This window comes from Zeugodacus cucurbitae, chromosome 5 (genome assembly GCF_028554725.1).
Source record: "Zeugodacus cucurbitae isolate PBARC_wt_2022May chromosome 5, idZeuCucr1.2, whole genome shotgun sequence".
Taxonomy (NCBI): Eukaryota; Metazoa; Arthropoda; class Insecta; order Diptera; family Tephritidae; genus Zeugodacus; species Zeugodacus cucurbitae.
The window spans coordinates 1,136,002-1,161,515 of NC_071670.1; the positions used below are offsets into that span (position 1 = coordinate 1,136,002).

The 25,514-nt window shown below is 37.7% G+C and overlaps 5 protein-coding genes across 14 annotated transcripts in view; 2 read left to right on the top strand and 3 right to left on the bottom strand.

Moving 5' to 3' along the window:
• Positions 1–351: 351 nt before the first annotated feature.
• On the bottom strand, positions 352–2,111 carry LOC105212675 (probable phosphatase phospho2). Its single transcript, XM_011184804.3, has one exon. It carries the CDS (start codon positions 1,990–1,992, stop codon positions 1,237–1,239), a length of 756 nt encoding a protein of 251 aa, XP_011183106.1. The 5' UTR covers positions 1,993–2,111; the 3' UTR covers positions 352–1,236.
• A 567-nt stretch (positions 2,112–2,678) lies between these two features.
• On the top strand, positions 2,679–7,509 carry LOC105212674 (luc7-like protein 3). Of its 7 annotated transcripts, none has more exons than XM_054230949.1 (8): positions 2,679–3,047; positions 3,182–4,029; positions 4,094–4,206; positions 4,270–4,497; positions 5,010–5,397; positions 5,549–5,670; positions 5,734–5,857; positions 6,442–7,509. In XM_054230949.1, the coding sequence occupies exons 1-4, from the start codon at positions 2,946–2,948 to the stop codon at positions 4,377–4,379; spliced, it is 1,173 nt and encodes a 390-aa protein (XP_054086924.1). In that variant the 5' UTR covers positions 2,679–2,945; the 3' UTR covers positions 4,380–4,497; positions 5,010–5,397; positions 5,549–5,670; positions 5,734–5,857; positions 6,442–7,509. The 7 variants fall into 7 exon arrangements, with proteins under 7 accessions (XP_054086924.1, XP_054086923.1, XP_054086921.1 ...); XM_054230948.1 differs by having other exon boundaries at positions 5,010–5,172; positions 5,281–5,397; positions 5,549–5,857; XM_054230946.1 differs by having other exon boundaries at positions 5,010–5,670.
• Positions 7,510–8,474: 965 nt separating this feature from the next.
• Dusp12_1 (dual specificity protein phosphatase MPK-4) lies at positions 8,475–12,229 on the bottom strand. Its single transcript, XM_011184802.3, has 5 exons — positions 11,681–12,229; positions 11,489–11,620; positions 9,627–9,726; positions 9,293–9,528; positions 8,475–9,221 (listed from the first exon to the last, which is right to left on the bottom strand). Exons 1-5 carry the CDS (start codon positions 11,907–11,909, stop codon positions 8,653–8,655), a joined length of 1,266 nt encoding a protein of 421 aa, XP_011183104.2. The 5' UTR covers positions 11,910–12,229; the 3' UTR covers positions 8,475–8,652.
• A 253-nt stretch (positions 12,230–12,482) lies between these two features.
• LOC105212672 (probable phosphatase phospho2) lies at positions 12,483–14,086 on the top strand. The gene has a single exon (XM_011184801.3). The coding sequence runs from the start codon at positions 12,812–12,814 to the stop codon at positions 13,613–13,615; it is 804 nt and encodes a 267-aa protein (XP_011183103.2). The 5' UTR covers positions 12,483–12,811; the 3' UTR covers positions 13,616–14,086.
• Positions 14,087–18,518: 4,432 nt separating this feature from the next.
• LOC105212671 (high affinity copper uptake protein 1) overlaps positions 18,519–25,514 on the bottom strand; it is a 28,909-nt gene continuing 21,913 nt past the window's right edge. For 2 of the 4 annotated variants that reach the window (XM_011184795.3, XM_011184796.3), the window contains exons 2-6: positions 23,168–23,341; positions 22,762–22,961; positions 22,443–22,687; positions 22,177–22,206; positions 18,519–20,535 (exon numbers count right to left, since the gene is read on the bottom strand). In XM_011184795.3, the coding sequence (XP_011183097.1) occupies positions 20,334–20,535; positions 22,177–22,206; positions 22,443–22,687; positions 22,762–22,961; positions 23,168–23,201 (711 nt within the window). In that variant the 5' untranslated portion in view covers positions 23,202–23,341 and the 3' untranslated portion in view covers positions 18,519–20,333. The remainder of the gene's footprint in view (positions 20,536–22,176; positions 22,207–22,442; positions 22,688–22,761; positions 22,962–23,167; positions 23,342–25,514) is intronic. The other 2 variants (XM_011184799.3, XM_011184800.3) reach the window with 2 other exon arrangements.

The following is a 25,514-nucleotide window of genomic DNA, read 5'->3' on the forward strand; positions in this document are numbered from 1 at the left end:
ATAACTAAGTAGTAATCGATTTGCTGCATGCAAACACAATCATGTCTATAATATGTCAAATAATGCACATAAGAGTTGATTTAAGTCCTAAATAAGCTGAAAACAAAACAAAAAATTACCAGAATAACAAAATAAAATAAAATTTATTAAATATCAAACTAAACTATATAAGCCGTGAAATTCACTTTGTATACAACACTAATAACTGTTTAATAATTGAAAACAATATGTATTTAAATATATACGAGTATAGTTTTTAAATGAAAGTCAAAAAGAAGTTGTTGAAGTTCGTTTTCAAAGTGGCGGAGTGGCAAATAGTATTCACGCGGTTTTAGCTGTAATTATAGCTACTTACTTAAGCGACTCTTCTTAAATTTAAAGTTATTAGGTTACTTAAGTTTATTAAGTAATATACATGTATGTATAAAGCGTGAATTTAACACTTATGCAGCACTTTGTGTGTGTTCCTCATCTATTATTTTGCTTAATTTAATATTTTCTTGTAAATATTAGCGGAATATTTTTTTTCTTTTACGCAACGCTTTAAGTGTTCCAACTTTTGCATACGAGGAGTTAACTAAAAATAATCAATTTATCCATACAAATAATTCAATTCTGTTGTAATGTTAGCCACCCGCACTCCGCCGCTGCGATTTATATATGTCAGTTTTAAGTCCGCGTACAATTTATTTTTTATTTTTTTTTTATTTCTAAGTTGTAGTTATTAACATCCTACAAAAATTGCGTGCAAACATCATAGATGACTCCATGAGGAGTCGTGTAAACTTATTTTTTATTATTTAAAAATTAGTTTTAAATGCAAACTAAGCAGGAAAAGCAGGAAGCAAACGAATATTAAAACAGTCTAAAAGAGTAAATTAAACAAATAAACTAAGAGGCACGGCGCGCACCTCAGCAATGGAGTGCGCTGTGTGTTGACATGCCTGGCAGGTTCATGAACTGTAATAAAGTAATTAATTTACCCAAATAAATGCTATGAAGAAACTATATTAATGATATGACGATGAATATAATAAAAATAAAATATGCAGTTATTTTTATACAATAATTTATTTTGCCAAAAAATGCGTAATTAGTATTAAGAATTTTACACTGTCGCACTATTTATTGTCACTGCTGTACGCGTTTGTCTACTTTTGCTCAATGTATCCTTTCAATTTGTGTCATTTTGAAATCATTTCGCGTCAATTTGATTTAAAACAATTGTGCCGTCAATTAAATGCTTGAAATAGTCACACAGTCTAAGGCAGACTCCAAAAGTGACAGCAGTCCGTGCCCGGTACTCCACAGCAATACGAGCGGTCTTACCTTGCACTTTCTGCGATAACAACGGATTTTCTTCTCAAGATCCTTTCCTTTCCGCGCGCACACAATATCATCCCGACGCATGATTAACGTGGGACAATAGTCGTGTGCGCCGTCGGCAACGAAAATCACACGTTCGTAGGTCACGCCCATCCCCTGGCGCTTCGTCAGATACCTTTCCAAAAGACTGCGTTTGCATAGATTAGGCGGACTCAGAGGGCACTTGGCCTGCTGCAGCGCCTCTGCTCGTATACCGTCACTGCAAACAACAAATGATGGATTGGTGAAGACTTCTTTGATGCATTCTGTCAATTGATTGTTGGCTAGCCAATCTTTGATAAAGATGCTACTACAGTCGCTGATAATGATGATGTCGTATTTGGGATCACAAGATTCGTAAAGATGTTTTATAAAGTCCACAATACTTGGCACTGGCGGTATGGCTGCTATTAGACGACGTAGTTGGGTCGATGTGTAACCCGCCAGGCGTAATTCGGCAAATAGCTTGTTCAAATATGAAATCCGTCCTTCTTTTATCTGATTAATTTCCTTGGGACGACGATACACAGGCAGCAAGTCGCGTAAAAGATATGTGGAATCCAGCGCAGTAAGAGTTTCGTCGAAATCGAATATCAAGAGACGTCTTTTGGGTGGTCCAAAAACCATTTTTAGTGTTATTAAGAGATATTCAAAAGCAAAGGTCAAAATAATTTTTTATTTGAATTTTGGTGAGTAAATTTTATTACGATAAAATCAAAATGTGAAATAAGAATGACGAACGTGTTTTGTTGAAAGTTAGACAATTCTTATAGACAACTTAAAGGAAAGGAGTTCCGGAAAGTGGTGTTACTAAAATCACGTCGGATCCGAAGAAGTACGACACTATTTTATGTGTCTGGGATTTTCATATGGATCATCTATTGTTTGGTTAATATAAGCGCTTAAATAACTCTTACTGGACCCACAAAAAAGTATTGACATCGTTCCGGATATGGTTGAAAAAGAGAACTAAGTATTATTAAGCGGAGGACAGGAATGTTTAATTATGACCAACCTCTTACAAAGCACCTACAAGTAGTAGGCTGATTGAAGAAGTAGACCTACAGTCAACGAGATTTATGAATATAGTTATATGCAATATATACATAACCGTTAAATTTATAATACATTTGTTATCTTGCTATTAATATATTTTGATTTTCTTGATAATATCTGATCGAATGAAGTTTTTGTTATAACTACGGGTGTAAGCCCCTTGTAAATTAATTTTTTATAGCGCTCCCATAGCAACCCTGTGTGCATGCCTTTTTAACATACTGGCGCAGTTGAACTGTCATTCTTGTTCTGCCATCATATTTGTAGAATTCGGTTATCTCCTGTAATAAATTAGTGAAAACTCTGAGTTTTTTTTTAATATTTGCACAAATAATCGTTCCAGAAAGAAGTTAAAATAAAAATAAACAATTACTAACAAAAGTTTACCGTTTAAACAATAGAAATAATAAAAACTTGATATATTGTATGAACACGAGTAACATCGTAACAAAGGCATAGCTAGTGCGGGGTTAAAAGTCGGACATTCATCCCCGCAAAGAGAAAAATACAATTTTTTACCAACCATGGTGGACGCAGCACGCCAAATGCTGGACGAGCTGATGGGTCGTAATAGAAATTTACATCCATCGGAGGCTCCCCGTAAAGTTAGTTGGGATGATCCGGACGTGAGTAATTCAGATTTTGTCAGGGGAAAATATATATATTGCTACCATTACAGTTCGTAGCAAAATCAATAATGTATGCGCAGGCTTCAAAGTAAATGCAATAAGTAATGGACGTTTTTTATGTTTCCTTTCAGTTCTGTCAATATTATATAGTGAAATTTTGTCCACATGATCTCTTTATTAATACGCGCGCAGACTTGGGACCATGTACACAAATACATGACGATGAGGCAAAGCGTTTGTATGACGAAGCACGTCCATCTCCTCGCAAGCGTTCTTACGAAGATGAGTTTTTGCGATTTTGTAACAACATGTTAAATGATGTCGATCGAAAAATCCAAAAGGGCAAGCAACGTCTACAATTAATGCATCGTGATCAGCCCGCACCTTCTATACCGCTTTCTAAATATCAGGAACAGTTGAACAACATGAACGCACGTATTAAGAAATTGCTCTCCGAAGCCGAAGAGGCTGGTATACGCGGTGATGTTGACCAGGCCAAAGATCTTATGGCGCTTTGCGAGCAATTAAAAGACGAGAAAGAAGCGCTCGTGGCACAACACGAACAGCAGCAACAATTACACCATCAGACAAATGGTTTATTGAAAGAAAGTTTGACTACTCCACCGCCAGAGAGCAATGCGGACAAATCAGATGGCGAAAAATCACCGAAAAGTGAAGATGGTGGCAGCGAGAAGAAAGTGCTGCCCTGGATGCAGGATCTGGGTACACTACCTGAAAAGCAAATGGAAGTATGCGAAATCTGCGGAGCCTTTCTTATAGTTGGCGATGCGCAGCAGCGTATTGAAGACCATCTAATGGGGAAACAACATTTAGGATATTCACGATTGCGTAAAGCCGTGGAGGAAATACACGAGCGTAGACAAAAGGATCGCGAGGAGGAGGAGCGCAAGAGGCGCGAGGAACGTGAACAACGCAGCGCACAGCGCAACACCTACAGCCACCATAACGAACGCAGACGGTAAATAAGTGTATACAATGATATGTGTATGTCTTTACGTGCAACAAAAATCTTTCCATTGCAGTGAGCACCATGATCATCGTGATCGCGATCGCGACCGTGACCGTGAGCGTGAGCGTGAGTATCGCGGACGTTCACGTGAGCACAGCAGCCGACATACGGCCGACAAACATCGACGTGAGTTATAAATTCTATTTGGTGCACAGAAACATTGCTTATGCTTTTATTTTTAACTTTCAGATCATCACAAAGCATCGCATCGCAGGCGTTCCCACTCGCGCAGCAGCCACCGACGCAACAGCAGAGATCGCCATAGCCGCAGCCGTAGTCGCAGCCGCAGTCGTTATTAATTGCACGCATTTGTACGTGGCGGATCGAGGTACTCTCCCCAAAAACAAAAACAAATTTAATAAACTCTAAAAATCTAGCCCAATAAATAAAAAGAATAATCTCAAGTCGTAAAACAAGGTGAGTACAAAAGTATTTTCCACAGTCTATCTATTTAAGCATATAAACTTACATACACATTTTTTCGAACTATCAAATTGCATATATTTCCAAAGTGAATGCGTACAGTAAAACTGTTTTCATAAGCGAAATGAATATAGCTAATATTATGCAGGCTGTTTCTCACTTTGTGGTTAGAGCTAGTATTGGATGCGATAAAGGGGTTTCTTTTGACGAAAGGTTTGATTTCTGTTTCGCCTAGCGTGGATTTAACTATTTTGTATGGCATGTTAACGTTTGTAGTGGTCGTCTAAAAGTTTATATTTCGAATTATTTATTATAAAGAGCAATTACACTTAGAACACTACTATTTTTATTACATATAAACATAAGAGGACGCCCTAAGTGCCTTTGAAGAAGCTCTTTTGCTTTGCGAGCGTAAATATATTAAAAAAAATAATAAGAAATAATTTACCTTAAACTAATTTGATTTATTTATTAAAAATTTAAATATTTAAATGTTTAATTGCTAGGCGAAGAGTAGTTGCATTGGCTGAAACCGGCAACACGAGTCGGCTAATTCACTCCATTCGACTCGACACTCCGCTGGCTCCTTATACTTGTGGCCATAATTTGCTGTAGGTCCTGTGCGCTGTCACAATCTAGAATCTGTTTCGCTGTCAGCGTTATTTCGAGGTACTTTTCAAGCAAACAATCTAAATAAAAACAAGTTTTATGAACAAACAAGCTTATTTGCAAGGTAGTTGGTTTTAATTTTTGAGTTTTTTGTTTAACTTTTCATAGCGTGAGTAAAAGCACACGTAAACGCATACGTTTGAGCACGAGTAACTGAATGTCCTCCAGTACCCAGTTCAGTTGCGCCTACAAGACCAGTCCCCTTCAAACAAACTCGATTACAAGGTACTTTTTCTATTTTTTGGAATATTTCTAATATGTAGTTTAAAGATAAAAAAACATCGTGAAACAGTTTTGAATGAAACAAAAACAAAAACAAAAAAAAAAACAGAAAACAAATTAATACTCGTATTTTTCGTACTATATGTCCTGGAAGTCAACATGTGAAGATTACCAATACCAAAAGCATTTGTAGATTTTAAGTGACCCGCGTACGCACTCATATTCGTACGCCAGTTCGATACTACGTTGTTCGTACGCACATTCACCCACACCGAGGTAATTGTTTTAAACAAAAATCAAAAATCAAATTTTGCAAATTGCGTCTTAATTCTTATTTAGTAGGAGTAAAAAAGAGAGTTTGTGTGTTGAGAAGTTATAAAATAATATGGTGGAAGTGAAGGGATTGAAGTTGATGTGTGATTTATAGTGGAAAACTCAGTTTTTTCATACCCGCTTTACAAAGGTAACAAATTAATTTATGATACTACGGTTAACTTATGTTCTTTTCTCGTATAATTTTAAATAAATAGTCGTTAAGTTATACAAATTACAAAATTATCCATCATAACTAAATACATTAATTACAAATGCAAAAAAAAATAAACAATTTTAGACTTAAGTTGCTTAAAAAACAATTATTTCAATATTTCGCCGCACAACACACTCCATAAAAATGTGGCACGAAAGTTTTTTCCGAAGTACAACTCACATTTCTCAAAGCGAAAATTTGTAATTAACGGATTTTTGTGTTTAAAAATGCATTTATAAAATTAAAAAGTAAAAAGTTTAAAAATTAAACGTAAACAGTTGCACGTTGCATACTTTTCGGCGCATTTTTGCCAAGTTCATCTTTTTTCTGTTTTCTCAAAAAACTTTCGTGACCAACGCTGGCACAGCGCATCCCTCCTCATCGTTTACCTCTTCTATTCTCCCTAATACAAGTGTAAGGCTTAATAAAGAATTTGTGTGATGGTATTTTGTTTAGTCATAAACTCTGAATGAATTGAGGCATTCGCAAAACTTTCACAGAACTGTGCACTTTTACAGAAAACCAACCTCTACATGAAGCCAACTAACGTTACTGTCACGAAAACAATCAACAACTACTTCCTTGTTGTTGCAATGCGGCATACCACGTCAACCAGCCATGCTGTACGAAGCGCCGTCAACTCATTGCAGGTAACAGACACCTTCCAAAAATCAACATTTCTTTCAAAAAACACAAACAGCTGAACACAAACGTCAAGTCAAACCGTCACCGTCACCCCAGTCCAACACACAGCCTGTGCACTTGCAAGCACTTCCGTTAGTCAAAGTCCACCACCACATGCATGCAACTCAAGTAACATGTTTGCAGTGCTACAACTACAACTGCTGCAACAACAACAACAATAGCACAAGGCAAATCAAAACTGGAATGAGATCGACCGTTGTCTTAAGCCGCAATAGAACGCCGTTAAACGAGGTGATTTCTTTAACTATTTAGTTTTATGCTTGAGTTTTACTTGAAAACAAATTTGAATAATTTCTAAAAAAATGAAAAATTGGCAAATGGTATTTAGGCGCCCAATGAATTATCCTACTGAATTACTTTTTTTCTAATAATGTAACTTTTTAACTTTTTGCAATTAAATTCAAATTGTATTTGAAGCGTAGCGAAAACGTCTATAAAGGTAACATGTAGATTCTGAGAATGAGAAAACAAAAGCAATCTTTGCTTGCACAAAGCGCTTGAAAATTGCTGCTTTGTGTGCAGCCACCGAATGCGTACGTTTTTCATGTTTTCCTAATATAAATTATTTTTCTTAAACAATTTTAATTGAAATAAACAACTTAATATATACGAGTATATAAAAAAAAGTTAAAAAGCTAAAAACAACATGTAATATATAATATAACACAATTGACGCTTTGGCGCGTTTTAAAATTTAGTTTTACGTCAAATTGACTTTTTACTTGCATATACATACATACTTATATAGAACACGCACGCAGTCAGAGCTAATTACCCCGTTTTGTAGGTATAAATAATAAAATAATAGTAGCATAGTAATTTATCATAAACATATGGCTGCGGAAATTTTTAATAAATTCTGCGTACTCGCAGCAAAATGATGTCTCTGGCAAGCACTTATTTCGACAAAGGGTGCCAATGCATACCTTTTGGGGGCGTAGAGGTGTGGGTGGAGTTCCTAACATGCATTTAACATTCATAAATTCATGCATTTAACATTAATTAAATTTTGTATGTTAACTTTTCATATGATTTTTTAATTATTTATTTTTTCAATAAGGATAAATTAGTTTATTTGATTAAATCAATTCCTCAAAAGGGTTTAAGTGATGTTATGAATTAATAATTTGAAATAATTTAAAATCAAGTTTAATTTAAAGGTTTTTTTTTAGTTTTAAAATATTTTCTAAATGAAACATTTGCAGAATTTAACAAAATATTTTATATGCAATAAAAATTAATTTTCTAAAAATTCAACAATTTATTTAAAAAAAAATTTTTTTTATCAAAAATTTGCTGCATCCCAAGAATAAAATGAAAAGCTCAAACAATTATTTCGTTTTCAACATTTTTTTTATTATTTTTTATATTTTTTTAAATATTTTTTTTTAACTTTGACATCAATATGTTTCGAACATTTTTTTGTAAATGCGCATAAAGCGCCATACATTTCTAAAACGATTTTAAGTATTGTCGAAGCTCTTAGAGAAATTCTATAAATTTAATTTAATACAAGCAATATTGTTGCATATAATGTATATTTTTTAAATATCATATTTTTTTAAATTTTATATTTTTTCAATTTCATATTTTTTGTATTGAGAATTAGCTAATTTTCATATATCAAATGTTTTTTTTTTTCTTTGCACATGAAAATCGCCTTGGCGCGCCTGAAACCCTTCAGTTGTTGCAGACATTTTGTGGCATTGAATTTGTTATTATCGATTTTGTTTATGTTTATTTAAGCGCAACTTGAAAATTTTGATATTTTAGCTAGGATAACTGTTTAGTTTCAATACACACACATTTAATTTGAGTTGAGTCTCGTTTAACATATTTACATAAAATGGAAGCATTTCAATTTCACAATGGTACACATCAAGATTTATAAATTTTGTGTTTGTTTTTGTGTTTTTTTCTTATTTTCTCTTTCTTTACTTTGTATGCAATTCAAATTCAAGTAATACTTTTGTGAATAAATGCTCCAGGCAGCCAGCGTTTGTGTACGCCACGGCGACGCTAGTCTAAAGCGTTGTCTGCACATTCTGCACAGCTTTGGAGAGCTCCACGCGCGATGGTATCAAGTAGAACGCCGGCGACACTTCCTCGCCGCACGGGCACTGGCAGCCGTTGATCCAGCTGAAGTTGCCCACCTTTTGGTCGCACTTCGGGCAATGCAAGCGCCCCTGCGTGCTGTGCGAGATGTCGCGCATCCAGGAGATCGGCTCCACGAACAGTATGTTGCGACAAACCGTCGGCAGTTGCTCGTTGGCCGCATCGCCTTCGCCCTCTGCGGCGGCGGCGCCGGTGGGTGAGCCCAGTGAAGCCTTGCGTATTTGCGCGGCAATCTGATCGAGCAGTCGTGGCGCTTGCGGTTCAACCGCGGCGGCGTTGTTGTTGCCGCTTGGCTTTGTTGCGGCTGGCGGACTACTCGTGGCCACAAGTGATTTGTTGTTGTGCAGCAGTACGTGCGATTTGGAAACCAAAACTCGTCGGCACTTGCGACAGCGGTAGACAATGGGCTCCGGGTTCTCTTGCGTAACGGCCGGATCCGATTTGATCAGACTATTGAAGGATTGTGGCAATATTTTCGCTGTCGAGTGTGTGCAACAGTTATATTGTGCGAATGTGTGTGTGTGTTTAGATGGAAGCCAAACTACTTACCTTTGCGCACTTGTTCGCCCGCCAAGCGCAGACGGTAGAGTTTATAACGTTGAAATTGTGGTTCGATTTTGCAGCCCATGCGCCGATAGAGCTTCAATTGCGACACGAAGCCGGGATTTGGTTGTACAAAACGACGCTTAGAGCGCACCAACTCAAAGGCAGCCTGATACTCCAGATCGTGTTGCTTCATAATGAAAGCTATGACAACGGCAGAACTGCGACTCACGCCAAAGTAGCTGAAACGGCAGGCGGCGAAGTTCGAGATAATAAGGTAAATCATTTATAATTCTACAAAATACGAAATTTATTGAATGCTTTGCTGACGGATACTCACCAATGCACGAGCACACGCCCCTTTTGCGCCATAGCCATGTTTATGAAGTCCGTGCACGTATCCAGATGGTGCAAAATGTCCTCCTTTGGCATATCCGCAACTAGTGGAGGGGTTAATGAGTCATTTAAAGTTTGATGGCAAAGTTAATGCAGAAAAATTGGCTTAAAGCAATTTGTCTAAGTGAAATTTAAACGCACTTCATCAATTTTTCATAAGGCAAAAATATTATTAGAACACTTGGTGGTACAATGAGTAAGGAAAGATTAAATCATGAAAGCTCAGGGTGAAATTTAAATAATTAATTTAATTAAATGTAGATTTTTTGTCAACTTTGCTGATGTTAGCATCTAATCATCAAAGGCCTATCTGCGTAAAATAACGCTCTCGAGGCACACATAATCTCCTTGTATCAACAGCACGTCTGGCATATTGAAAAGATAATTTCCGTCGCTTCAAATGTCACACATCAAGATCTGTCCCTGTTTATGGATATCAACCACCATTTGTTTATTTCATGCATGAGCCACCCACACTCCTAACGCCTCCACGCTGCCACAAGCGTCGCATTGAAAAGTAAACGCGCTGCCAATAAAAGATTTGTAGCCTGTCACTTGTGTCTTCATTCAAATAATGGCGTAATAATAAACAAAACCCCACGCTTTTGACGGCAAGCAAGCAAAGGGGTGCTGTAGCTACAGGCAAACGATAATAACAACAAACGTAGCCGCACTAAGCATCCGAGCAAACAAATCATCCAGGAGGCAACAACGAGGGACGGGGATGTGAAGCTTTTTCTCATAAACCACACAAATACATTCACACATGTGTAATGCTGCCGCACACAAATCCTCAATGTAATGTCTACTTTGATATTCGTGTCGGTTTGTGTGGTGATGATGTGTGCGGTGCTGTGTGCTGTCATTCGCTTGTCGTTGTTGTCAATGGCTATAAAGCCGTGCGTTGTATGTTGGTTGTCCTTAAGGCCGCCCATTGAAGTGGCGTGAGCAAGCAGAAAATATTTAAATTTAATAAAACCTACGCAAAACGAAATTTTATGGCAACGGCAGTAATTGAATGCACTCGCACACTAACACATGTGATGTGGCATGACAAGACACAAGGCATGTGGGGAGTTCGGTGGCAGCGGGGAGATGGCCGTGCATTGGTGTGTGCCACTCATTGGTAACAGGTAGTGAAGTGACAAGGGGCAGTCCTGCATGTCTACAAACTATAGTGACTGTGGACATGCTTGATGTTGTGCTTGATATAAGTGCGTGCGTCTCAATATGCCTGTAATGCGCGTTTGGCTACTGACTGTGATGTCGAGCACTCGACTATGCAAATACGCATATGTTACTTGTGTGTAAGCATATTTGAAAGGAAAAAAAATCATGTCCTTTATTAGAAGCTTAGACAGTTGAAGCTATCTTGTCAAGGTTGTGTGCAATCATAAACTGAAACGTTGTATCACCAGTGGGAGCTTTAAATAGCTTTGGTAATGTGTGTGTTAAACCAGGATTGCAACATATAACAAATTGCTGCTACTAATAGGCCCCTCGACACTAGAAGCATAGAAGCATTCAATTCCTTTTCTGTTTTCCGTCGTCAGCTATAAAAGTGAACAAGGTATAAAGCGGGACGCGCTGAAGCCACTTTGTGTTTGACTGACGTCAAATGGACTTATCACAGTTGCGGAAAATAGCTTCACAGATTCCTGGCTTATATTGATTTTAACTTTCGAACATAGATTGGAAACTGACAATGCGTCGATATATACTGTATATGATTTGCAACAGTATGTTATATCCATTTACACATGTATGTATGTGTGTTTAGTTTTGTGCTTGGGAACCACAACTTACTGTGCACGTATTTGGTTGTAAGAAAGCTCGCCTGAGTGATATGTTGTGGCAGCGGCACTGAGTCCAGCGTCAATATGTGGGTGATTTGGAATTTTTTCAATGTTTCCATATGTGTAGCGGCGGTTAGGTTACCTGCAATGGTGAATGCATACAAATTACTCTGTGTCGCACAAAATACACTAATTCACCTACCCAGATATAGTCCTGGCACGATTTCATCCACACTCACCGGTCCGCCATCGAAGTCTTCGCGTCGCAATGTGCCCACATCTTGTAGGCGCCGTTGATTCCTGCTGACATTGGCAATTGTTGCACATTTCACGGTCACACCTGTGGCAACTGTTGCGCCTGTTGTGTTGTCAGTAGCCTGAGTACTGGTCGCAATCGTTTGTGCTTGCGCCAGGTTGCGCTCCACTTGCATCTTTGTTCACTTCTGTACTGTCGACAATATTTATATTTATATTCTACCTCAATACTGGAAGCACAATGTTTGCCGAAAGTTTTTGGAAGCGCTGCTCACTGAACACGTTCAATACCAAGCGCACACTGCGATGCACTGAGCGTGGAGCACGACATAAAACTTTCATCTGCACTCGATTGGAAACAAACGTAAACGTCAACATAACACATGGTGCTATGTTGTGCGCACGACCGCGCAAACCTGTGTTGTTGTTGGCAGCTGCCAATTTGTTTTATTTACATTTGACGCAGCAGCTAAACAGCTGTTATTCACTTTGAAAAGGAATAAATAGGAAAAGGTAATAAGTGAAATGTGGGGTGCGGCTGAGGAAATTTCCCCAAAACAAATCACACCACAGGGTGTTTCATATATTGTTTTAAATAAAGAAAACTAATAATTAAAAATAATGTATATCAAATAATTAATTACAAAAACTTCTATACAACATATCTATTTTGCATATTATTAATTTAGACACACAAATAAATAAATGGTCTTATCGTAGGTACTGCAAAATGCAACATTGCCTAATGTGGTCTCCACTTTACGTACTCCGCTAGTATTTGCCGCGCTCTCGCTTTTAATTTATACAAATTGTTTGTCCGAATACAAAGTATTTGAAATAACATTATAACGAGTGTAATGTAATTACTTTGTTAGCGCTTAATCCAAAGTAAAGGTCAAATTTATGACCTCGAACAAATTTAGCCATTTTCGAGTGCACAAATTTCCACCTACTCATTCACACCTATGCAAATTAGACATACGTAACCGTTGGAAAATCAGCTGCTTGTATTCATATCTACCCGTCAGCATTGGCGTTTCGTGTGCGTTTGCTACCACTAGATATAACTCGTTCCATTATGGCCGGCTGTAAGATGCTGCCAAGAGTGTCGCGGCGCTTAGTCGCGTTTGATTTCGATTGTACCGTAGTGGATGATAACACAGATACTGTGGTTCGCGATCTCTTGCCAGCCGACAAGTTCCCCAGTGAAACCATCATACACAAGGAGGGTTGGCAGGAGTACATGGCTGAAGTCTTCCGACGTTTGCACAATCAAAGCTATACGCCAGAAGCCATACGGGACAAGATACGCTGCATACCGGAGGTACCTGGTTTTGTCCGTTTGCTAAAGCGTTTGCATCAGGCGCAAGAAAATAAATATGATTTGATAATTATCAGTGATTCAAACACTGTCTTTATAAATGAGTGGTTGGAGGCGCATGGGCTGGCAAATTGCTTTGAAAGCGTCTTCACAAACCCAGCACATTTTGACAATGACGGCTTATTGCATGTGCAACCTTATCATCATCAGACCGATTGCAAACTGAGCGCTGCCAACTTATGTAAGGGCAAGATATTGGAGCACTTTGTAGCCAAGCGGAATCTGCGCGATAACACACACTACGAGCGCATTATTTATGTCGGTGATGGTCACAACGACTTGTGTCCAGTGCTGAAGCTAAGGCAAGGCGATATAGCGTGTCCTCGACAAGATTTTGCGCTGGACAAGAAAATAACGACGCATCGCAATAAAATGGACTTGCGCGCAGATGTCATTAAGTGGAAAAGTGGTTTTGAATTGCTGAAGCAATTAGCGGAACGTGACACTGCGCTGGACGATACGGATGCAGGCAAAACGACGGCGGAATCAACAAAACACTAGACAGTCAATTGTGCGGCGTCCGAAAATTTGTAATCCCACTAAATTAAATGCATACGGAAATAACATTATATTAAGTGCTGTGTTGATGTGTTTTGCCCAAGCTATTTGTGTATTTTCCAATGGATCTGTGTGCATGAATGTCATTGTGTCAATCAAATCTCTATGCAGGAGACCAAGTACTTCTCATAATTGTAACGAACTATGTACGTATTTTACATCTACATATTTGTATATATTTGTGTGTTTGGACGCGAGTGTTAATTAAAACTGTCACATGCGCGCCATAAAAAATCTGAATTCATACATATTTATTGCACTTGGACGCTAAGTTGGAGTGAATGAGCAGTTTGTGTGCTAGTTGATAACACGGGAATCTCTATTTACAATGATATTACATACATACATAATATAAATATATTTTTAGATGTTTTAGCTGCGCATTATTGCATTAAATAAATTACTGTAAAGCTCTGCAAATGGATATTTATTTCGCAAAAAAAAAAACATGAAAAATGGATTTAAGGAGCTTAAACTTTGTTCATAAAATAAATAATATTTTTTTTAATATTAAATGTGTGCAAATTTTTCCAAAATCCATGTGCTCATAAGTGCATTAAGCGTTCCTTTCACCCATTGCACATGAGCAAGCTCACACACACAGTTCGCGCACGAAAAACTGCCCTAAAAATAAATTTGATTTTTTGTAGTAAAATACCAGGCGAACAATGATCATTTTTGTGTTTGTTTAGAATGTGACACTAAAAGGATGTGCACAATAAATGTGCAGGGTGACATATCGTCAAGCTATACAATTTTAATTACTGTTTTATCTGTATTTTTATCAAAGCAGTATTAAAATTTTACTCAAAATATAAATACTTGTTTAAGAATATTATGGAAATTTACTATTTTTAATTATTTTTATTCTCCGCGGTTGTTATAAATATAATTAATGGTAATTAAAAATGTCCTACTCAAATTAAAAGCTACCCTGTCAATTAGCGACACACCACCCTGTCGTTGAGGATAAGCGAATGCGGCACAAAGCGAGAGGGCGATAAGTAGTTGTTGCCTGGTGTTTTTCAGCCACCTGCTATGATTTCTGGGCGCTTAGTACTTCAGCTGGTTTAGTGCTCCGCCGAAAAATGTGACAAAGTCGGCGCTGCGCTGCCTGCGCTAGGGTGATCGGATTTTGTGCGACTTTTATTTTCTCGGTTGTGAAGGCGGCAAATTACACCAAAACTAAGCATTTAAATAATATAATTAGAAATATTATTTAATTTAATAAAAATAACAACATTTTTGGGCTTAAAGAATGTATTTTCGTATTTATTTGTATTATACATAGTATGTTTGTAGAATTTTTATATTTCGAAATTTCTGACAACACCGACGCTGCAGCAATTGCTCTCCGTGAGCTGTGTGTGGTGACCATCGTATCGATGATAACTATTTCATCCTCGTATACATTATGCTCGTAGTAGTAAATAGCATAGTCCTTTTGGTTGTGGTTGGCCATGGTCACTTGCATGCCGTGTCGTCCAGTCTCGGCCGTGGAACGTTTTACGTTTACCGCCGGCGTTGTTCAACAGCGTGTTGGCTGTTACATTGCAGGTTGCCCACCGCTTCTACGCCCAACATAGTCGTGACAGACACAACAACGTCGACGGCGCGGGTGGAGTCGTTCAATCTGTTGCTGGCTCTGCATGCTGTTGATGTTGATTTAGCTGCTGCAGTTGTTGTTATTGCTGATGCTGATAATTATTATTTGCCTTGGTCAGAGTCAACGCATTCAAGCGAAGCGCCTTTCACATTTTAAGCAAAACGATAGAACGTCTAGTTGTTGCCTGGTGTTTTTTAGCGATCTGCTATGAATTTTGGGCGTCTGGTCCTTCAGCTGGTTGTGTTCAACGCCAAAAAATTTGACAAAATCCGCGCTCGTTACGGTGATCTGATTTGTGAAGACAAAATAGAACTAAAAATAAATATTTAAATAATAATATTAGACATAATAATTAATTTTATAAAACAATATTTACATATATATTATCAATACTAAATGTGTCTAAATTTGCAAATTGATCCAAAATCCATATGCTCATTATTAGTTCAGTTAACGTTTAGCTCACCCACTGATTTAGGAACTGCTTTTCGTCACCACATAAATTTATATATGCATATGTATAATTAAAGGTGTGCAAATGTGTATCCACGTGCACATGCGTGTATTTAATGTTCCATGCACCCATCGCACCTGGGCAGCTCCGTACACGGTTCGCGCACTAACACATGCGCACGAAAAACTTCGTTAAAAATCAATTTCACTTTTTGTAGTAAAATACCAAGCAAACAGATTATCGATCATTTTTGTGGTTTGTTTAGAATGTGACAATTAAAGGATGTGCGCAATAAATGTACAGGGTGACATACTTGTAAGGTGCAAAATTTTAATTATTGTTTTATTTATATTTTTATCAAAGAAATATTAAAATTGTAATCAAAATATAAATACTTGTTAAAGAATGCAACGTAAATTTAGTATTATTAATTATTTTCAACATCCCCGCTTGCTATAAATAAAAATATTAATAATTAAATATGTCCTAGTCAAATTAAAAACAACTCTGCTAATTAGTGACACACCACCCTGTCATTGAGGATAAACGAATGCAGCACAAAGCGAGAGAGCGACTAGTTGTTGTTGCCTGATGTTTTTCTGCGAGCTGCTATGATTTCTGGGCGCTTAGTACTTCAGCTGGTATTGTGCTACGCCGAAAAATGTGACAAAGTCGGCGCTGCGCTGCCTGCGCTAGGGTGAGCGGATTTTGTGCGATTTTTATTTTTTCGTTTGTGTAGGCCGCAAATTGAACTCAAATTAACTATTTTGATAACAATATCAAAATTATTATTTAATTTAATAAAAATAACATTTTTGCGCTGAAATAATATATTTTGGTATTTATTTCAATTATACATAGTGTTTGTAGAATCTTAATATTTCGACATTTCTGACAACACCGACGCTGCCGTAGTCGCTCTCCATGAGCTGTGTGTGGTGACCATCGTATCGATGATAACTATTTCATCCTCGTATTCATAGCATAGTCCTTTTGGTTGTGGTTGGCCATGGTCACTTGCATGCCGTGTCGTCCAGTCTCGGCCGTGGAACGCTTTACGTTTACCGCCGGCGTTGTTCAACAGCGTGTTGGCTGTTACATTGCAGGTTGCCCACCGTTTCTACGCCCAACATAGTCGCGACAGACACAACAACGGCGACGGCGCGGGTGCAGTCGTTCAATCTGTTGCTGGCTCTGCATGCTGTTGATGTTGATTTAGCTGCTGCGGTTGTTGTTATTGCTGATGCTGATAATTATTATTTGCCTTGGGCAAAGTCAACGCATCCAAGCGAAGCGCCTTTCACATTTTTAATAAAACGATAGAACGTCTAGTTGTTGCCTGATGTTTTTCTGCGACCTGCTATGAATTATGGGCGCTTGGTCCTTCACGTCGCGCTCGTTACTGTGATTTCATTAATTTTATCATCTCGGTTGTGAATTCAAAATAGAACTAAAATATTTAAATAATATTATACATAATAATTAATTTAATAAAACAATATTTATATATTATCAAAATTAGTTCAGTTGACGTTCCGTTCACCCACTGGATTCAGGAAGTTTGTGCTTTTCGTCACCGCATAACTTTTTAAATGTGTGTAAATGTGCAACAGTCCACGTGCACACGCGTGTATTTAATGTTCCATGCACCCATCGCACATGGGCAGCTCACGTACACGGTTCGCGAACTAACACATGCGCACGAAAAACTTTGCTACGTGTTGGCTGTTACATTGCAGGTTGCGCCACCGTCTCTACGCCCAACATAGTTCCGGCATCCATGAGCAATCCTTTCATATTTTAAATAAAACGAGTTGTTGCCTGGTGTTTTCAGCGATCTGATTGAATTATGAGTGCTTGGTCCTTCAGCTGTTTGTGTCCAACGCCAAAAAATTTGCTCCGCGCTCGTTACGGTGATCTGATTTGTGAAGACAAAATAGAACTAAAAATAAATATTTAAATAATAATATTAGACATAATAATTAATTTAATAAAACAATATTTATATATTATCAAAATTAGTTCAGTTGACGTTTCGTTCACCCACTGGATTCAGGAAGTTTGTGCTTTTCGTCACCACATAAATTTATCTATATGTGTAAATGCGCAAAAGTCCATGCAGCAGCATGACAAGTAAAATAGAACAACGATCATTTTTGTGGTTTGTTTAGAATGTGACAATAAAAGGATGTGCGCAATAAATGTACAGGGTGACATACTTGTAAGGTGCAAAATTTTAATTATTGTTTTATGTACATTTTTATCAAAGAAATATTAAAATTGTACGGAAAATATAAATACTTGTTAAATAATCCAATGAGAATTTAATACTATTAGTTATTTTCAATCACTGGTTTAAATATAAATATTTATGGTTACTAATTAAAAATGTCCCACTAAAATTTAAAACAACTCTGCCAAATAGCGACACACCACCCTGTCGTTGAGGATAAGCGAATGCGGCACAAAGCGAGAGAGCGACTAGTTGTTGTTGCCTGGTGTTTTTCCGCCACCTGCTATGATTTCTGGGCGCTTAGTACTTCAGCTGGTTTAGTGCTACGCCGAAAAATGTGACATTCACGCTGCGCTGCCTGCGCTAGGGTGATCGGATTTTGTGCGATTTTTATTTTCTCGCTTGTGAAGGCAGCAAATTGCACCAAAATTAAGTATTTAAATAATAATATAATATAATAATATTAATAATATTAAAATTATTATTTAAATTAATAAAAATCACAAATATAAAGAAAATATTTCAAGAATATTTTGAATAAAAACAACAACGATTTTGGGCTTAAAGGATATTTTGGGCTTTATTTGAAGTATACACAGTAAGTTTGAAAAATTTACGCATATGAATTTTTGTATGTATGTATATAGGTGAGTATATGTATGTATGTATGCTTGCAGTAGGATTAACATTCGCCTCAATATTCAAAAACAATTTTACAATACAATGTTAGTTAGTGTTGGCTTCACATTCAATATATCTTTATAATACGTACATATATATATATATATATATGCATACTATGTTTAGTAGGTTTCTTTTCTTACATAAAATGCGTTGTAAAATTTTATAGCACAATTTTTTTACTTAAACCAAACTTAACATGCAATATACAGTAACATTTGCTGCACTTTACGCTCGCGACTGTAACAAATTCTTCTTATTTCAATTTTTATAGAGTTGTATGTATGTATGTACAATATTAAATATTATTACTGGATTTTATGTAGGAATATGCTGCAGCCTCACTTTCTATAACAAATTGCTTGGTAAACTTTGCGACCTAATACATGCGTGTAAAACTTTGTTTAAAAAATCCGACAAAATATAATTAAATACTACAATAATGTGTTAAAAAAAGGCAAAATATATAAATTAAAAAATCTATAAGCTAGTAACATGTGTGTATATGTTGTACATGTGTGCAGTATGTATGTTTGTGTTTGCAGGCATAAATTATTGAAATATTGTATAGAAACGCCATTAAGTGGCAACAACATCGTACCGCTGAGGAAACTTCAAACTCAAAATAGTAAATATTAGCAAAAAAAAAATACACAATCGCTATTTAATAAACGAAAAAGTAGTAAATTATCGAAAGTACATTTGTTTGCTCGATTTAGTCGAAGGTCAACGTATGCATAGCACCAGGCGATCCGCAAACGAGCATTTATCTCACGAAAATTGCATTTTACAAATTTCTAATTACACCTAAACAATCGTACAACTAGTTCGTGTAAAAATATTTCACTTTATGCTTCTTAAGTTCCACCCGCCGACGTACGACTGCGCGCGCGCTATCACTTGCCTATAAACTACTAGATACACTAGCTATTGCTAACTTTTTTCTCGTTATACTCATTTTGTCTTCCCGCACTTGCTAGCTATCATTATTATTGTGATTTTGTTTCAGTTGTTGTTGTTGTTGCTAATGGTTTTGTGTGTGTTTGTTCCCTTAAATGGTGTTCTTAACAATTTCACAGTTTATATCATAAAAATATCTTAAACTTAGTCTTAGTAGAATTTTAATATTTCGACATTTCTGACAGTTAGCCCCAACGCTGCCGCAACCGCTCTCCATGAGCTGTGTGGTGGTGGTGGCCGTCACGGCAATCGTATCGATGATTACTGTCTCATCCTCGTACTCATCACGCTCGTAGTAGTAGATATCATAGTCCTTTTGGTTGTGGTTGGCCATGGTCACTTGCATGCCGCGCTGCCCGGGCTCGGTTGTGGAACGCTTTACGTAGCGCGCACAGCGTACACTACCGCCGGCGTTGTTCATTAGCGTGTTGGCTGTTGCCTTGCAGGTTGCGCCACCGTTTCTACGCCCAACGTAGCCGTCGCCGTTGTTCTGTCCGTCGCGACTGTCGATGGCGCGTGTGCAGTTGCTCAATCTGCTGCTGGCGCTGTATGCTGTTGTTGTTGTTGTTGCTGATGTGGTGGCGATAGTTTGTTGATGTTGATTTTGCTGTTGCTGCTGCGGTTGATGTTGTTGTTGTTGCTGCTGATGCTGATAATTAGTATTGCCAATTTGCCTTGGCCAAAGGCAGCGCATCCAAGCGAAGCGCCTTTCACATTTTAAACATTGCTAGTGACAGTGTTCCGTTACATCGACAATCACCGACTTCCGCCAGCAGAACAGGAAGTAGCCCACAGCGGCGCCCAGCACCACGGCAATGCAGAGCCAAACGTTGTACGTCATGAAGATCAGCATCAGCATGAAGGAGAGCGTCACCTGCACGATGTGGAGACCGGTTTGATAGAAGTGATTCAGCGACAGCATCGTCGGACTGTGTGTGTGGCAGGTGGAAAGAGAGAGCCAGAGAGGGAGAAAAAGTGGAGGATTAGTAACGGCTGCGTAAGGGAAAGTAAATGTAAATGTAAATGGCTTAAAAATAAAATGGCAACAGGAAGCGAATTACTTGATGCGTTAAAAAGCGGATAATCGATGCGCCAGCAAACACATGCACAAACCAGGTTGATTACTTTGAATGAATGGATGGCGGATGGCATGACGTATACGCTACATTTAATTATTATATAAAAATGAGTTTTTTGCGAAATTTAACAGTGAGCAATCAAAGAGGGGAGGTTAAGTTTTGATGCAGACTTCTTTTGAGACAACGACTCCAACTCCGAGACTACGTCTAAGGATGCCCGCTTTTTAGACCACAACTAGGGATGGCAAAAATTTTTTTTTAATCGATTAAATAATCAAATGATTAATTGCAAGATATAAAAAAATAATTGCAATTAATGTAAAAAAATCGATTAATCGATTAATTCCAATGTTTTCAAATAATACTAAATTGCATAAAGACCACCACCAGTTTCAGCGCCGAATCTTGTATTATAATGCTCTATCACAGAGTCCCAGACATATCCAAAAAGAGAAAATGGCCTACATTTGAAGTTAAGTAGCACAATGACATTAAATTTTTCAAAATATGCACAACAATCTTAAAGTAAAATAATTGCCTCTTGCTTGAAATACTATGTTTTGCAACTTTGCGTAAAAATAAAACCAATAAAATATAGGAGACTATATTCTTATTTCAGACATTCAAATTGTGTTGGTATATACACAAAAATAAAAACGGAAATAAAATTAAAATATCGTATTAAAAATTAATTTGTCTTAGCATAAAGGAAAATATATTCATTGAAGTCAAGAAAATTTAGAAGTCTGTTCAACCAAGTTTGAAGAAAAAGCAATTTCGAGAAACGTTTTGTTGTCAAACGATTGCGTTTTTCGGTCGCAGTTGCACTCGATATTTGAGTTGATATTTAACGTAGTTATTGCTTATTTTATTAAAAAATTTCCATACTTCGCTTTTACCTGGCGCCATTGCACTTCAAACAACTGAACGTAAAATGCGTTTGACTTAACTGTAAATGCAGTGTTACCAGACATTCTTTTTTTGATATTAAACTACGTTGACATATTAGAATTTAACTATGTTTACAACGTTTGCAGTCATTAATGACTGATGTGACCGATTTCGACCCTTGTAAGCTAACTTAGATGAACATAAAATGTATTAAATTTGAAAATGCGGTTTGCGATTATTTTGCAATTACTCGAGTAATAGTCGAGTAATTAGAAAAGGTGTTTCGATGCAATTAAATCGTAAATTGAATGAAAATAATCGATTAATTTAATCAAATGATTAATCGTTGCCATCCCTAACCACAACCAACAGTTCAAATTGCACTGGATGTCCGAATGACTATGCGATTACGGTTAACATTTCATGATTTCATGGTTGGTGTTTAGATTGAGATTAGTTTAGGCTTGAGACTGTAAGTTCTTGCGCCATTACAAAAGCATACGCATTTTGATGGAAATGAAAGTATTTGTCGTTCGCGTTGTAATCGTTCACACCACTTATTTATTATAGAAATATGTAAAATTTCATTTTTATACTCACGGTTGCTTGTGTATGACTTCGCCAACATATCTAGAATTTTTCGTGTTTTTTTTTTGTTTTTTTGGTTTTCGTTGCGTGCGCAAATGTGTATGGATGAGAGAAAGAGAGAAAAATGAAGCAAAAGGGACAAAACATATGCGAATTAGAATATGATTACAACAATAGCAAACATACAAACACGTTATTCATAAGAAGTACTAAAGTAAAGTCTAAAGCTTCTAAGGGACTACCAATAGTGGGTTAACACTGCAACTACAATCACTTACTGCACAGGTGAGGCGCTCGTCGACGGCGTACTCCGTTGCGGATCCTCGGGATTGCGTTGCGGTCCGGTGACCGGCCGGTATTCCAGCAAATTGTAGGTCTTCCAGAACAGGTACTCGCGGTAGTACTTGAGGCCCTCGTAAAGCACAGCCATTACAAATATAGCGATCATCGAACCAATCAAGCCCATGATGCTGTCAAATTTCCACCAGGAGAAGAGCACAGTCTCATTGTAGCCAAAGTGGAACTGCAAAAAGAATTGTGTGTGTGTGAATATAATTTGGGACTACCTTTTGGAGTTCACAAAGCGCCATTACTTACCGCCATCGACATCATATGATGCATCGCTCCTTCCATATTCATGGCACCGTGATCATGGTTGTGATGCATCGCATGCTGATCGTTCATGGCCACATGACCGCCATGACCCATCGCATCCAGCGGGCTCACAGTGGTGGTGGATAATAATGTAGCGGCATGATCGAGTGGTGTTGCAGTATCTAGGGCCAGAACATGATGTTCTTTAGTACAGAAGTGGCAAGATACAAGAGATCAAGTGGTGTGCGAGAGATGTCGAAATAAAGCCAAAGTAAAATAATATGAAAAAATTAAAAATTTTAAGAAACAAAATAAAACAATAAGAAAGTAAATGAATAAAAAATAAATAAAAAGAAGTGAAAAAAGCATTTCAAGCAGTTTCACTGCAGTTAAATTATGCGAAACTTACCGTGATTGTGTATACTGTGCTGTGAATGATCCATTGTGCCACTACGGAGCGCAGGTTAACAATTATTATTGTAGTTGTTGTAGCTAAAATCAACGGAATTAATTAAAAAGAGGGCTTTCCGCGCACCAACGCTTGCTTTGGCATTTAGGAAGAAGGCGGTGATGAAATGGCTGACTGTAAATAGAGAGAGAGAGAGAGAGATAGTAAAAATGAGAAAAAAATTAGAAAAAATATTTTAAAACATTTGAAATCTAATTGTAATTTGTATTTGTTATGCTTCCTATTCTCCGAAATTAATTACGCATATCAGTATTTTATATTGCAAGGACTATCACTAAGCATCACTAAGCCAAACTGCCAGAAGGAGGGATACGTGGCGCGCTGTTTTGGACTCGGCTATAACCGCGTAAGCGGTGTCTACGCCAGTCAATAAGAAGAATCACTAAGCATACTTAAGCGTTGTGTAACGAGCTAAATGCGGTGGTCTAACGGTACATAAAATAAAAGAAAAGGATAACGGAATGCGATAGGAATGATGGAGCAAAAATCCGTTTTATGCGCATAAATAATCAACTTAAGCAGCTGATAAAGCTTCCTAAAGCTCTTCCATAACAGTAAACCGTGACGAACGAGGCAAAAAATTAACAAAAACAACACGCCGACATTAATAATTACGCCCACAAGTGCGCAACAGTTTGTCAAATGGCAGACAAAGAAGCGTTTAGTCGTTAGCTACTAATCTCATTGTACAACTGACACAGGCGCAAATAAATGAGGTTACGTTGAAACAAAAACCGGTTGCTAAAAACGCAATGTAAATGCTTATGGAGAGTTTTACCGTTAATTAAACAGCTTAGCTGTCTTGAAATGCAAGCCAATTATCCTGGGCGTGCGGCTGGTTAAAACTAGTTTTGAAGGTTATCGAAAAATCTGACCGATGTTACATGAACATTACGATGAACTGATATCTGCGTAGATCGGACGCATTTTAGAACTCCTGCTTTTATTCAGGATCCGCGTTCGATGGTTGGATTCAGCGTTAGGAAACTTGGACCTATCTTATCGGGAGATCGGAACCGACTTGCAGGACAGTATATGTTTGAGATACATCATGATAGCTGTGTAGATCGGACGCGTTTTAGAGCTCCTGCTTTTATTCAGAATGCGCGATTCATCGATGGATGAATTCAGCGTTAAGAAACCTGCCATCTCCCTAAAGCTGGTCAGGTTAAGTTAGGTTATGTTTGAATTGGTGTGCCTTTCTAGCTTCATTCACGACTAAACGACTAAATATCTCTTGACACCAAACAGTCAGCGCATTCGCGACTTTGCTCTCACATCACTTTTAACAGTCATAACTTTGAAGTTGTAGATAATTTCATCTATCTTGAAGCAGCACTAACACAAACAACAATGTCACCTTTGAAATCTGACGCAGAAACATTCTTCTCAACAGTTGCTACTATAAACTGAGTAGGTAACTTATAAGTAAAGACCTCTCTCGACGACCAAACTCTACAAGTCCCTCGTCATTCCTGTCCTGTTTTATGGTGCGGAAGCGTGGACGATGTCAACATCCGATCGAGCGGCTGCGTTGGCTAGGTTATGTTGTTCGAAGGGTCGAAAACACTCCAGCTTTGAAAGTGTTCGATGCAGTACGTGCTGGTGGAAGTCGAGGACGAGCAAGACCTCCACACCGCCAGAAAGACCAGGTGCAGAAGGACCTGGCTGTAGTACGAATGTCGCGCTGTTGTAAAGAAGAAGAAGGAGGACTAAACGACTGAATATTTTCCATTACTCCGCCGCAAACTATATAGTGGATACAGAGCTTTTTCTTTTTGTGCGTAGCATGTTTATGCTTAGCAACGGACGAGTGTTAAATCGATAATTCTGTGTAAAATATTTCCTAGTCAGTTTTTTCTAGCAAAACTAAAGCAAATTCCAAACAGACACGTGACGGGGTCTATGTATGCATGTGTGTGTGTATAAAAGAGTACGTACTTATGTGCCCCACTGTACATATGCTCGCAACATGCGTGTTGCCTCCTTCGCAAGACAGAATAAGTTAGGAAATTCAAACGCTGGTCGGTTGTGGAGCTGTGTTGCTCTGGTTGAGTGCAAAAACAAAAATCGAAAAGTGAAAAATGCGGGAAGAGTTCACAGAATTGCAGCACTGCGTTATCCACCAATAACCATAATGATAACAACAACAATAACAGAATAAACGTCAAATTGAAAACAAAGGCCAAGTTCACAGAAATACGCACGGTCGAGGGGGTAGGGCGCCACCATTAAAGACCGTTATTGAAATAAAAAGACACTAAATTAATAAAATAAAGATTGATCC

Bases quoted from the DNA above. Each gene is read 5' to 3' on its own strand.
- LOC105212675 (XM_011184804.3), bottom strand. From the start codon at position 1,992: ATGGTTTTTGGACCACCCAAAAGACGTCTCTTGATATTCGATTTCGAC.
- LOC105212674 (XM_054230943.1), top strand. From the start codon at position 2,946: ATGGTGGACGCAGCACGCCAAATGCTGGACGAGCTGATGGGTCGTAAT. The intron at 3,048-3,181 runs GTGAGTAATTCA...GTTTCCTTTCAG, and splicing joins TTAGTTGGGATGATCCGGAC to TTCTGTCAATATTATATAGT. The intron at 4,207-4,269 runs GTGAGTTATAAA...TTTAACTTTCAG, and splicing joins TACGGCCGACAAACATCGAC to ATCATCACAAAGCATCGCAT.
- Dusp12_1 (XM_011184802.3), bottom strand. From the start codon at position 11,909: ATGCAAGTGGAGCGCAACCTGGCGCAAGCACAAACGATTGCGACCAGT. The intron at 11,621-11,680 runs GTAGGTGAATTA...TCACCATTGCAG, and splicing joins CGTGCCAGGACTATATCTGG to GTAACCTAACCGCCGCTACA. The intron at 9,727-11,488 runs GTAAGTTGTGGT...CCCCTCCACTAG, and splicing joins TACAACCAAATACGTGCACA to TTGCGGATATGCCAAAGGAG.
- LOC105212672 (XM_011184801.3), top strand. From the start codon at position 12,812: ATGGCCGGCTGTAAGATGCTGCCAAGAGTGTCGCGGCGCTTAGTCGCG.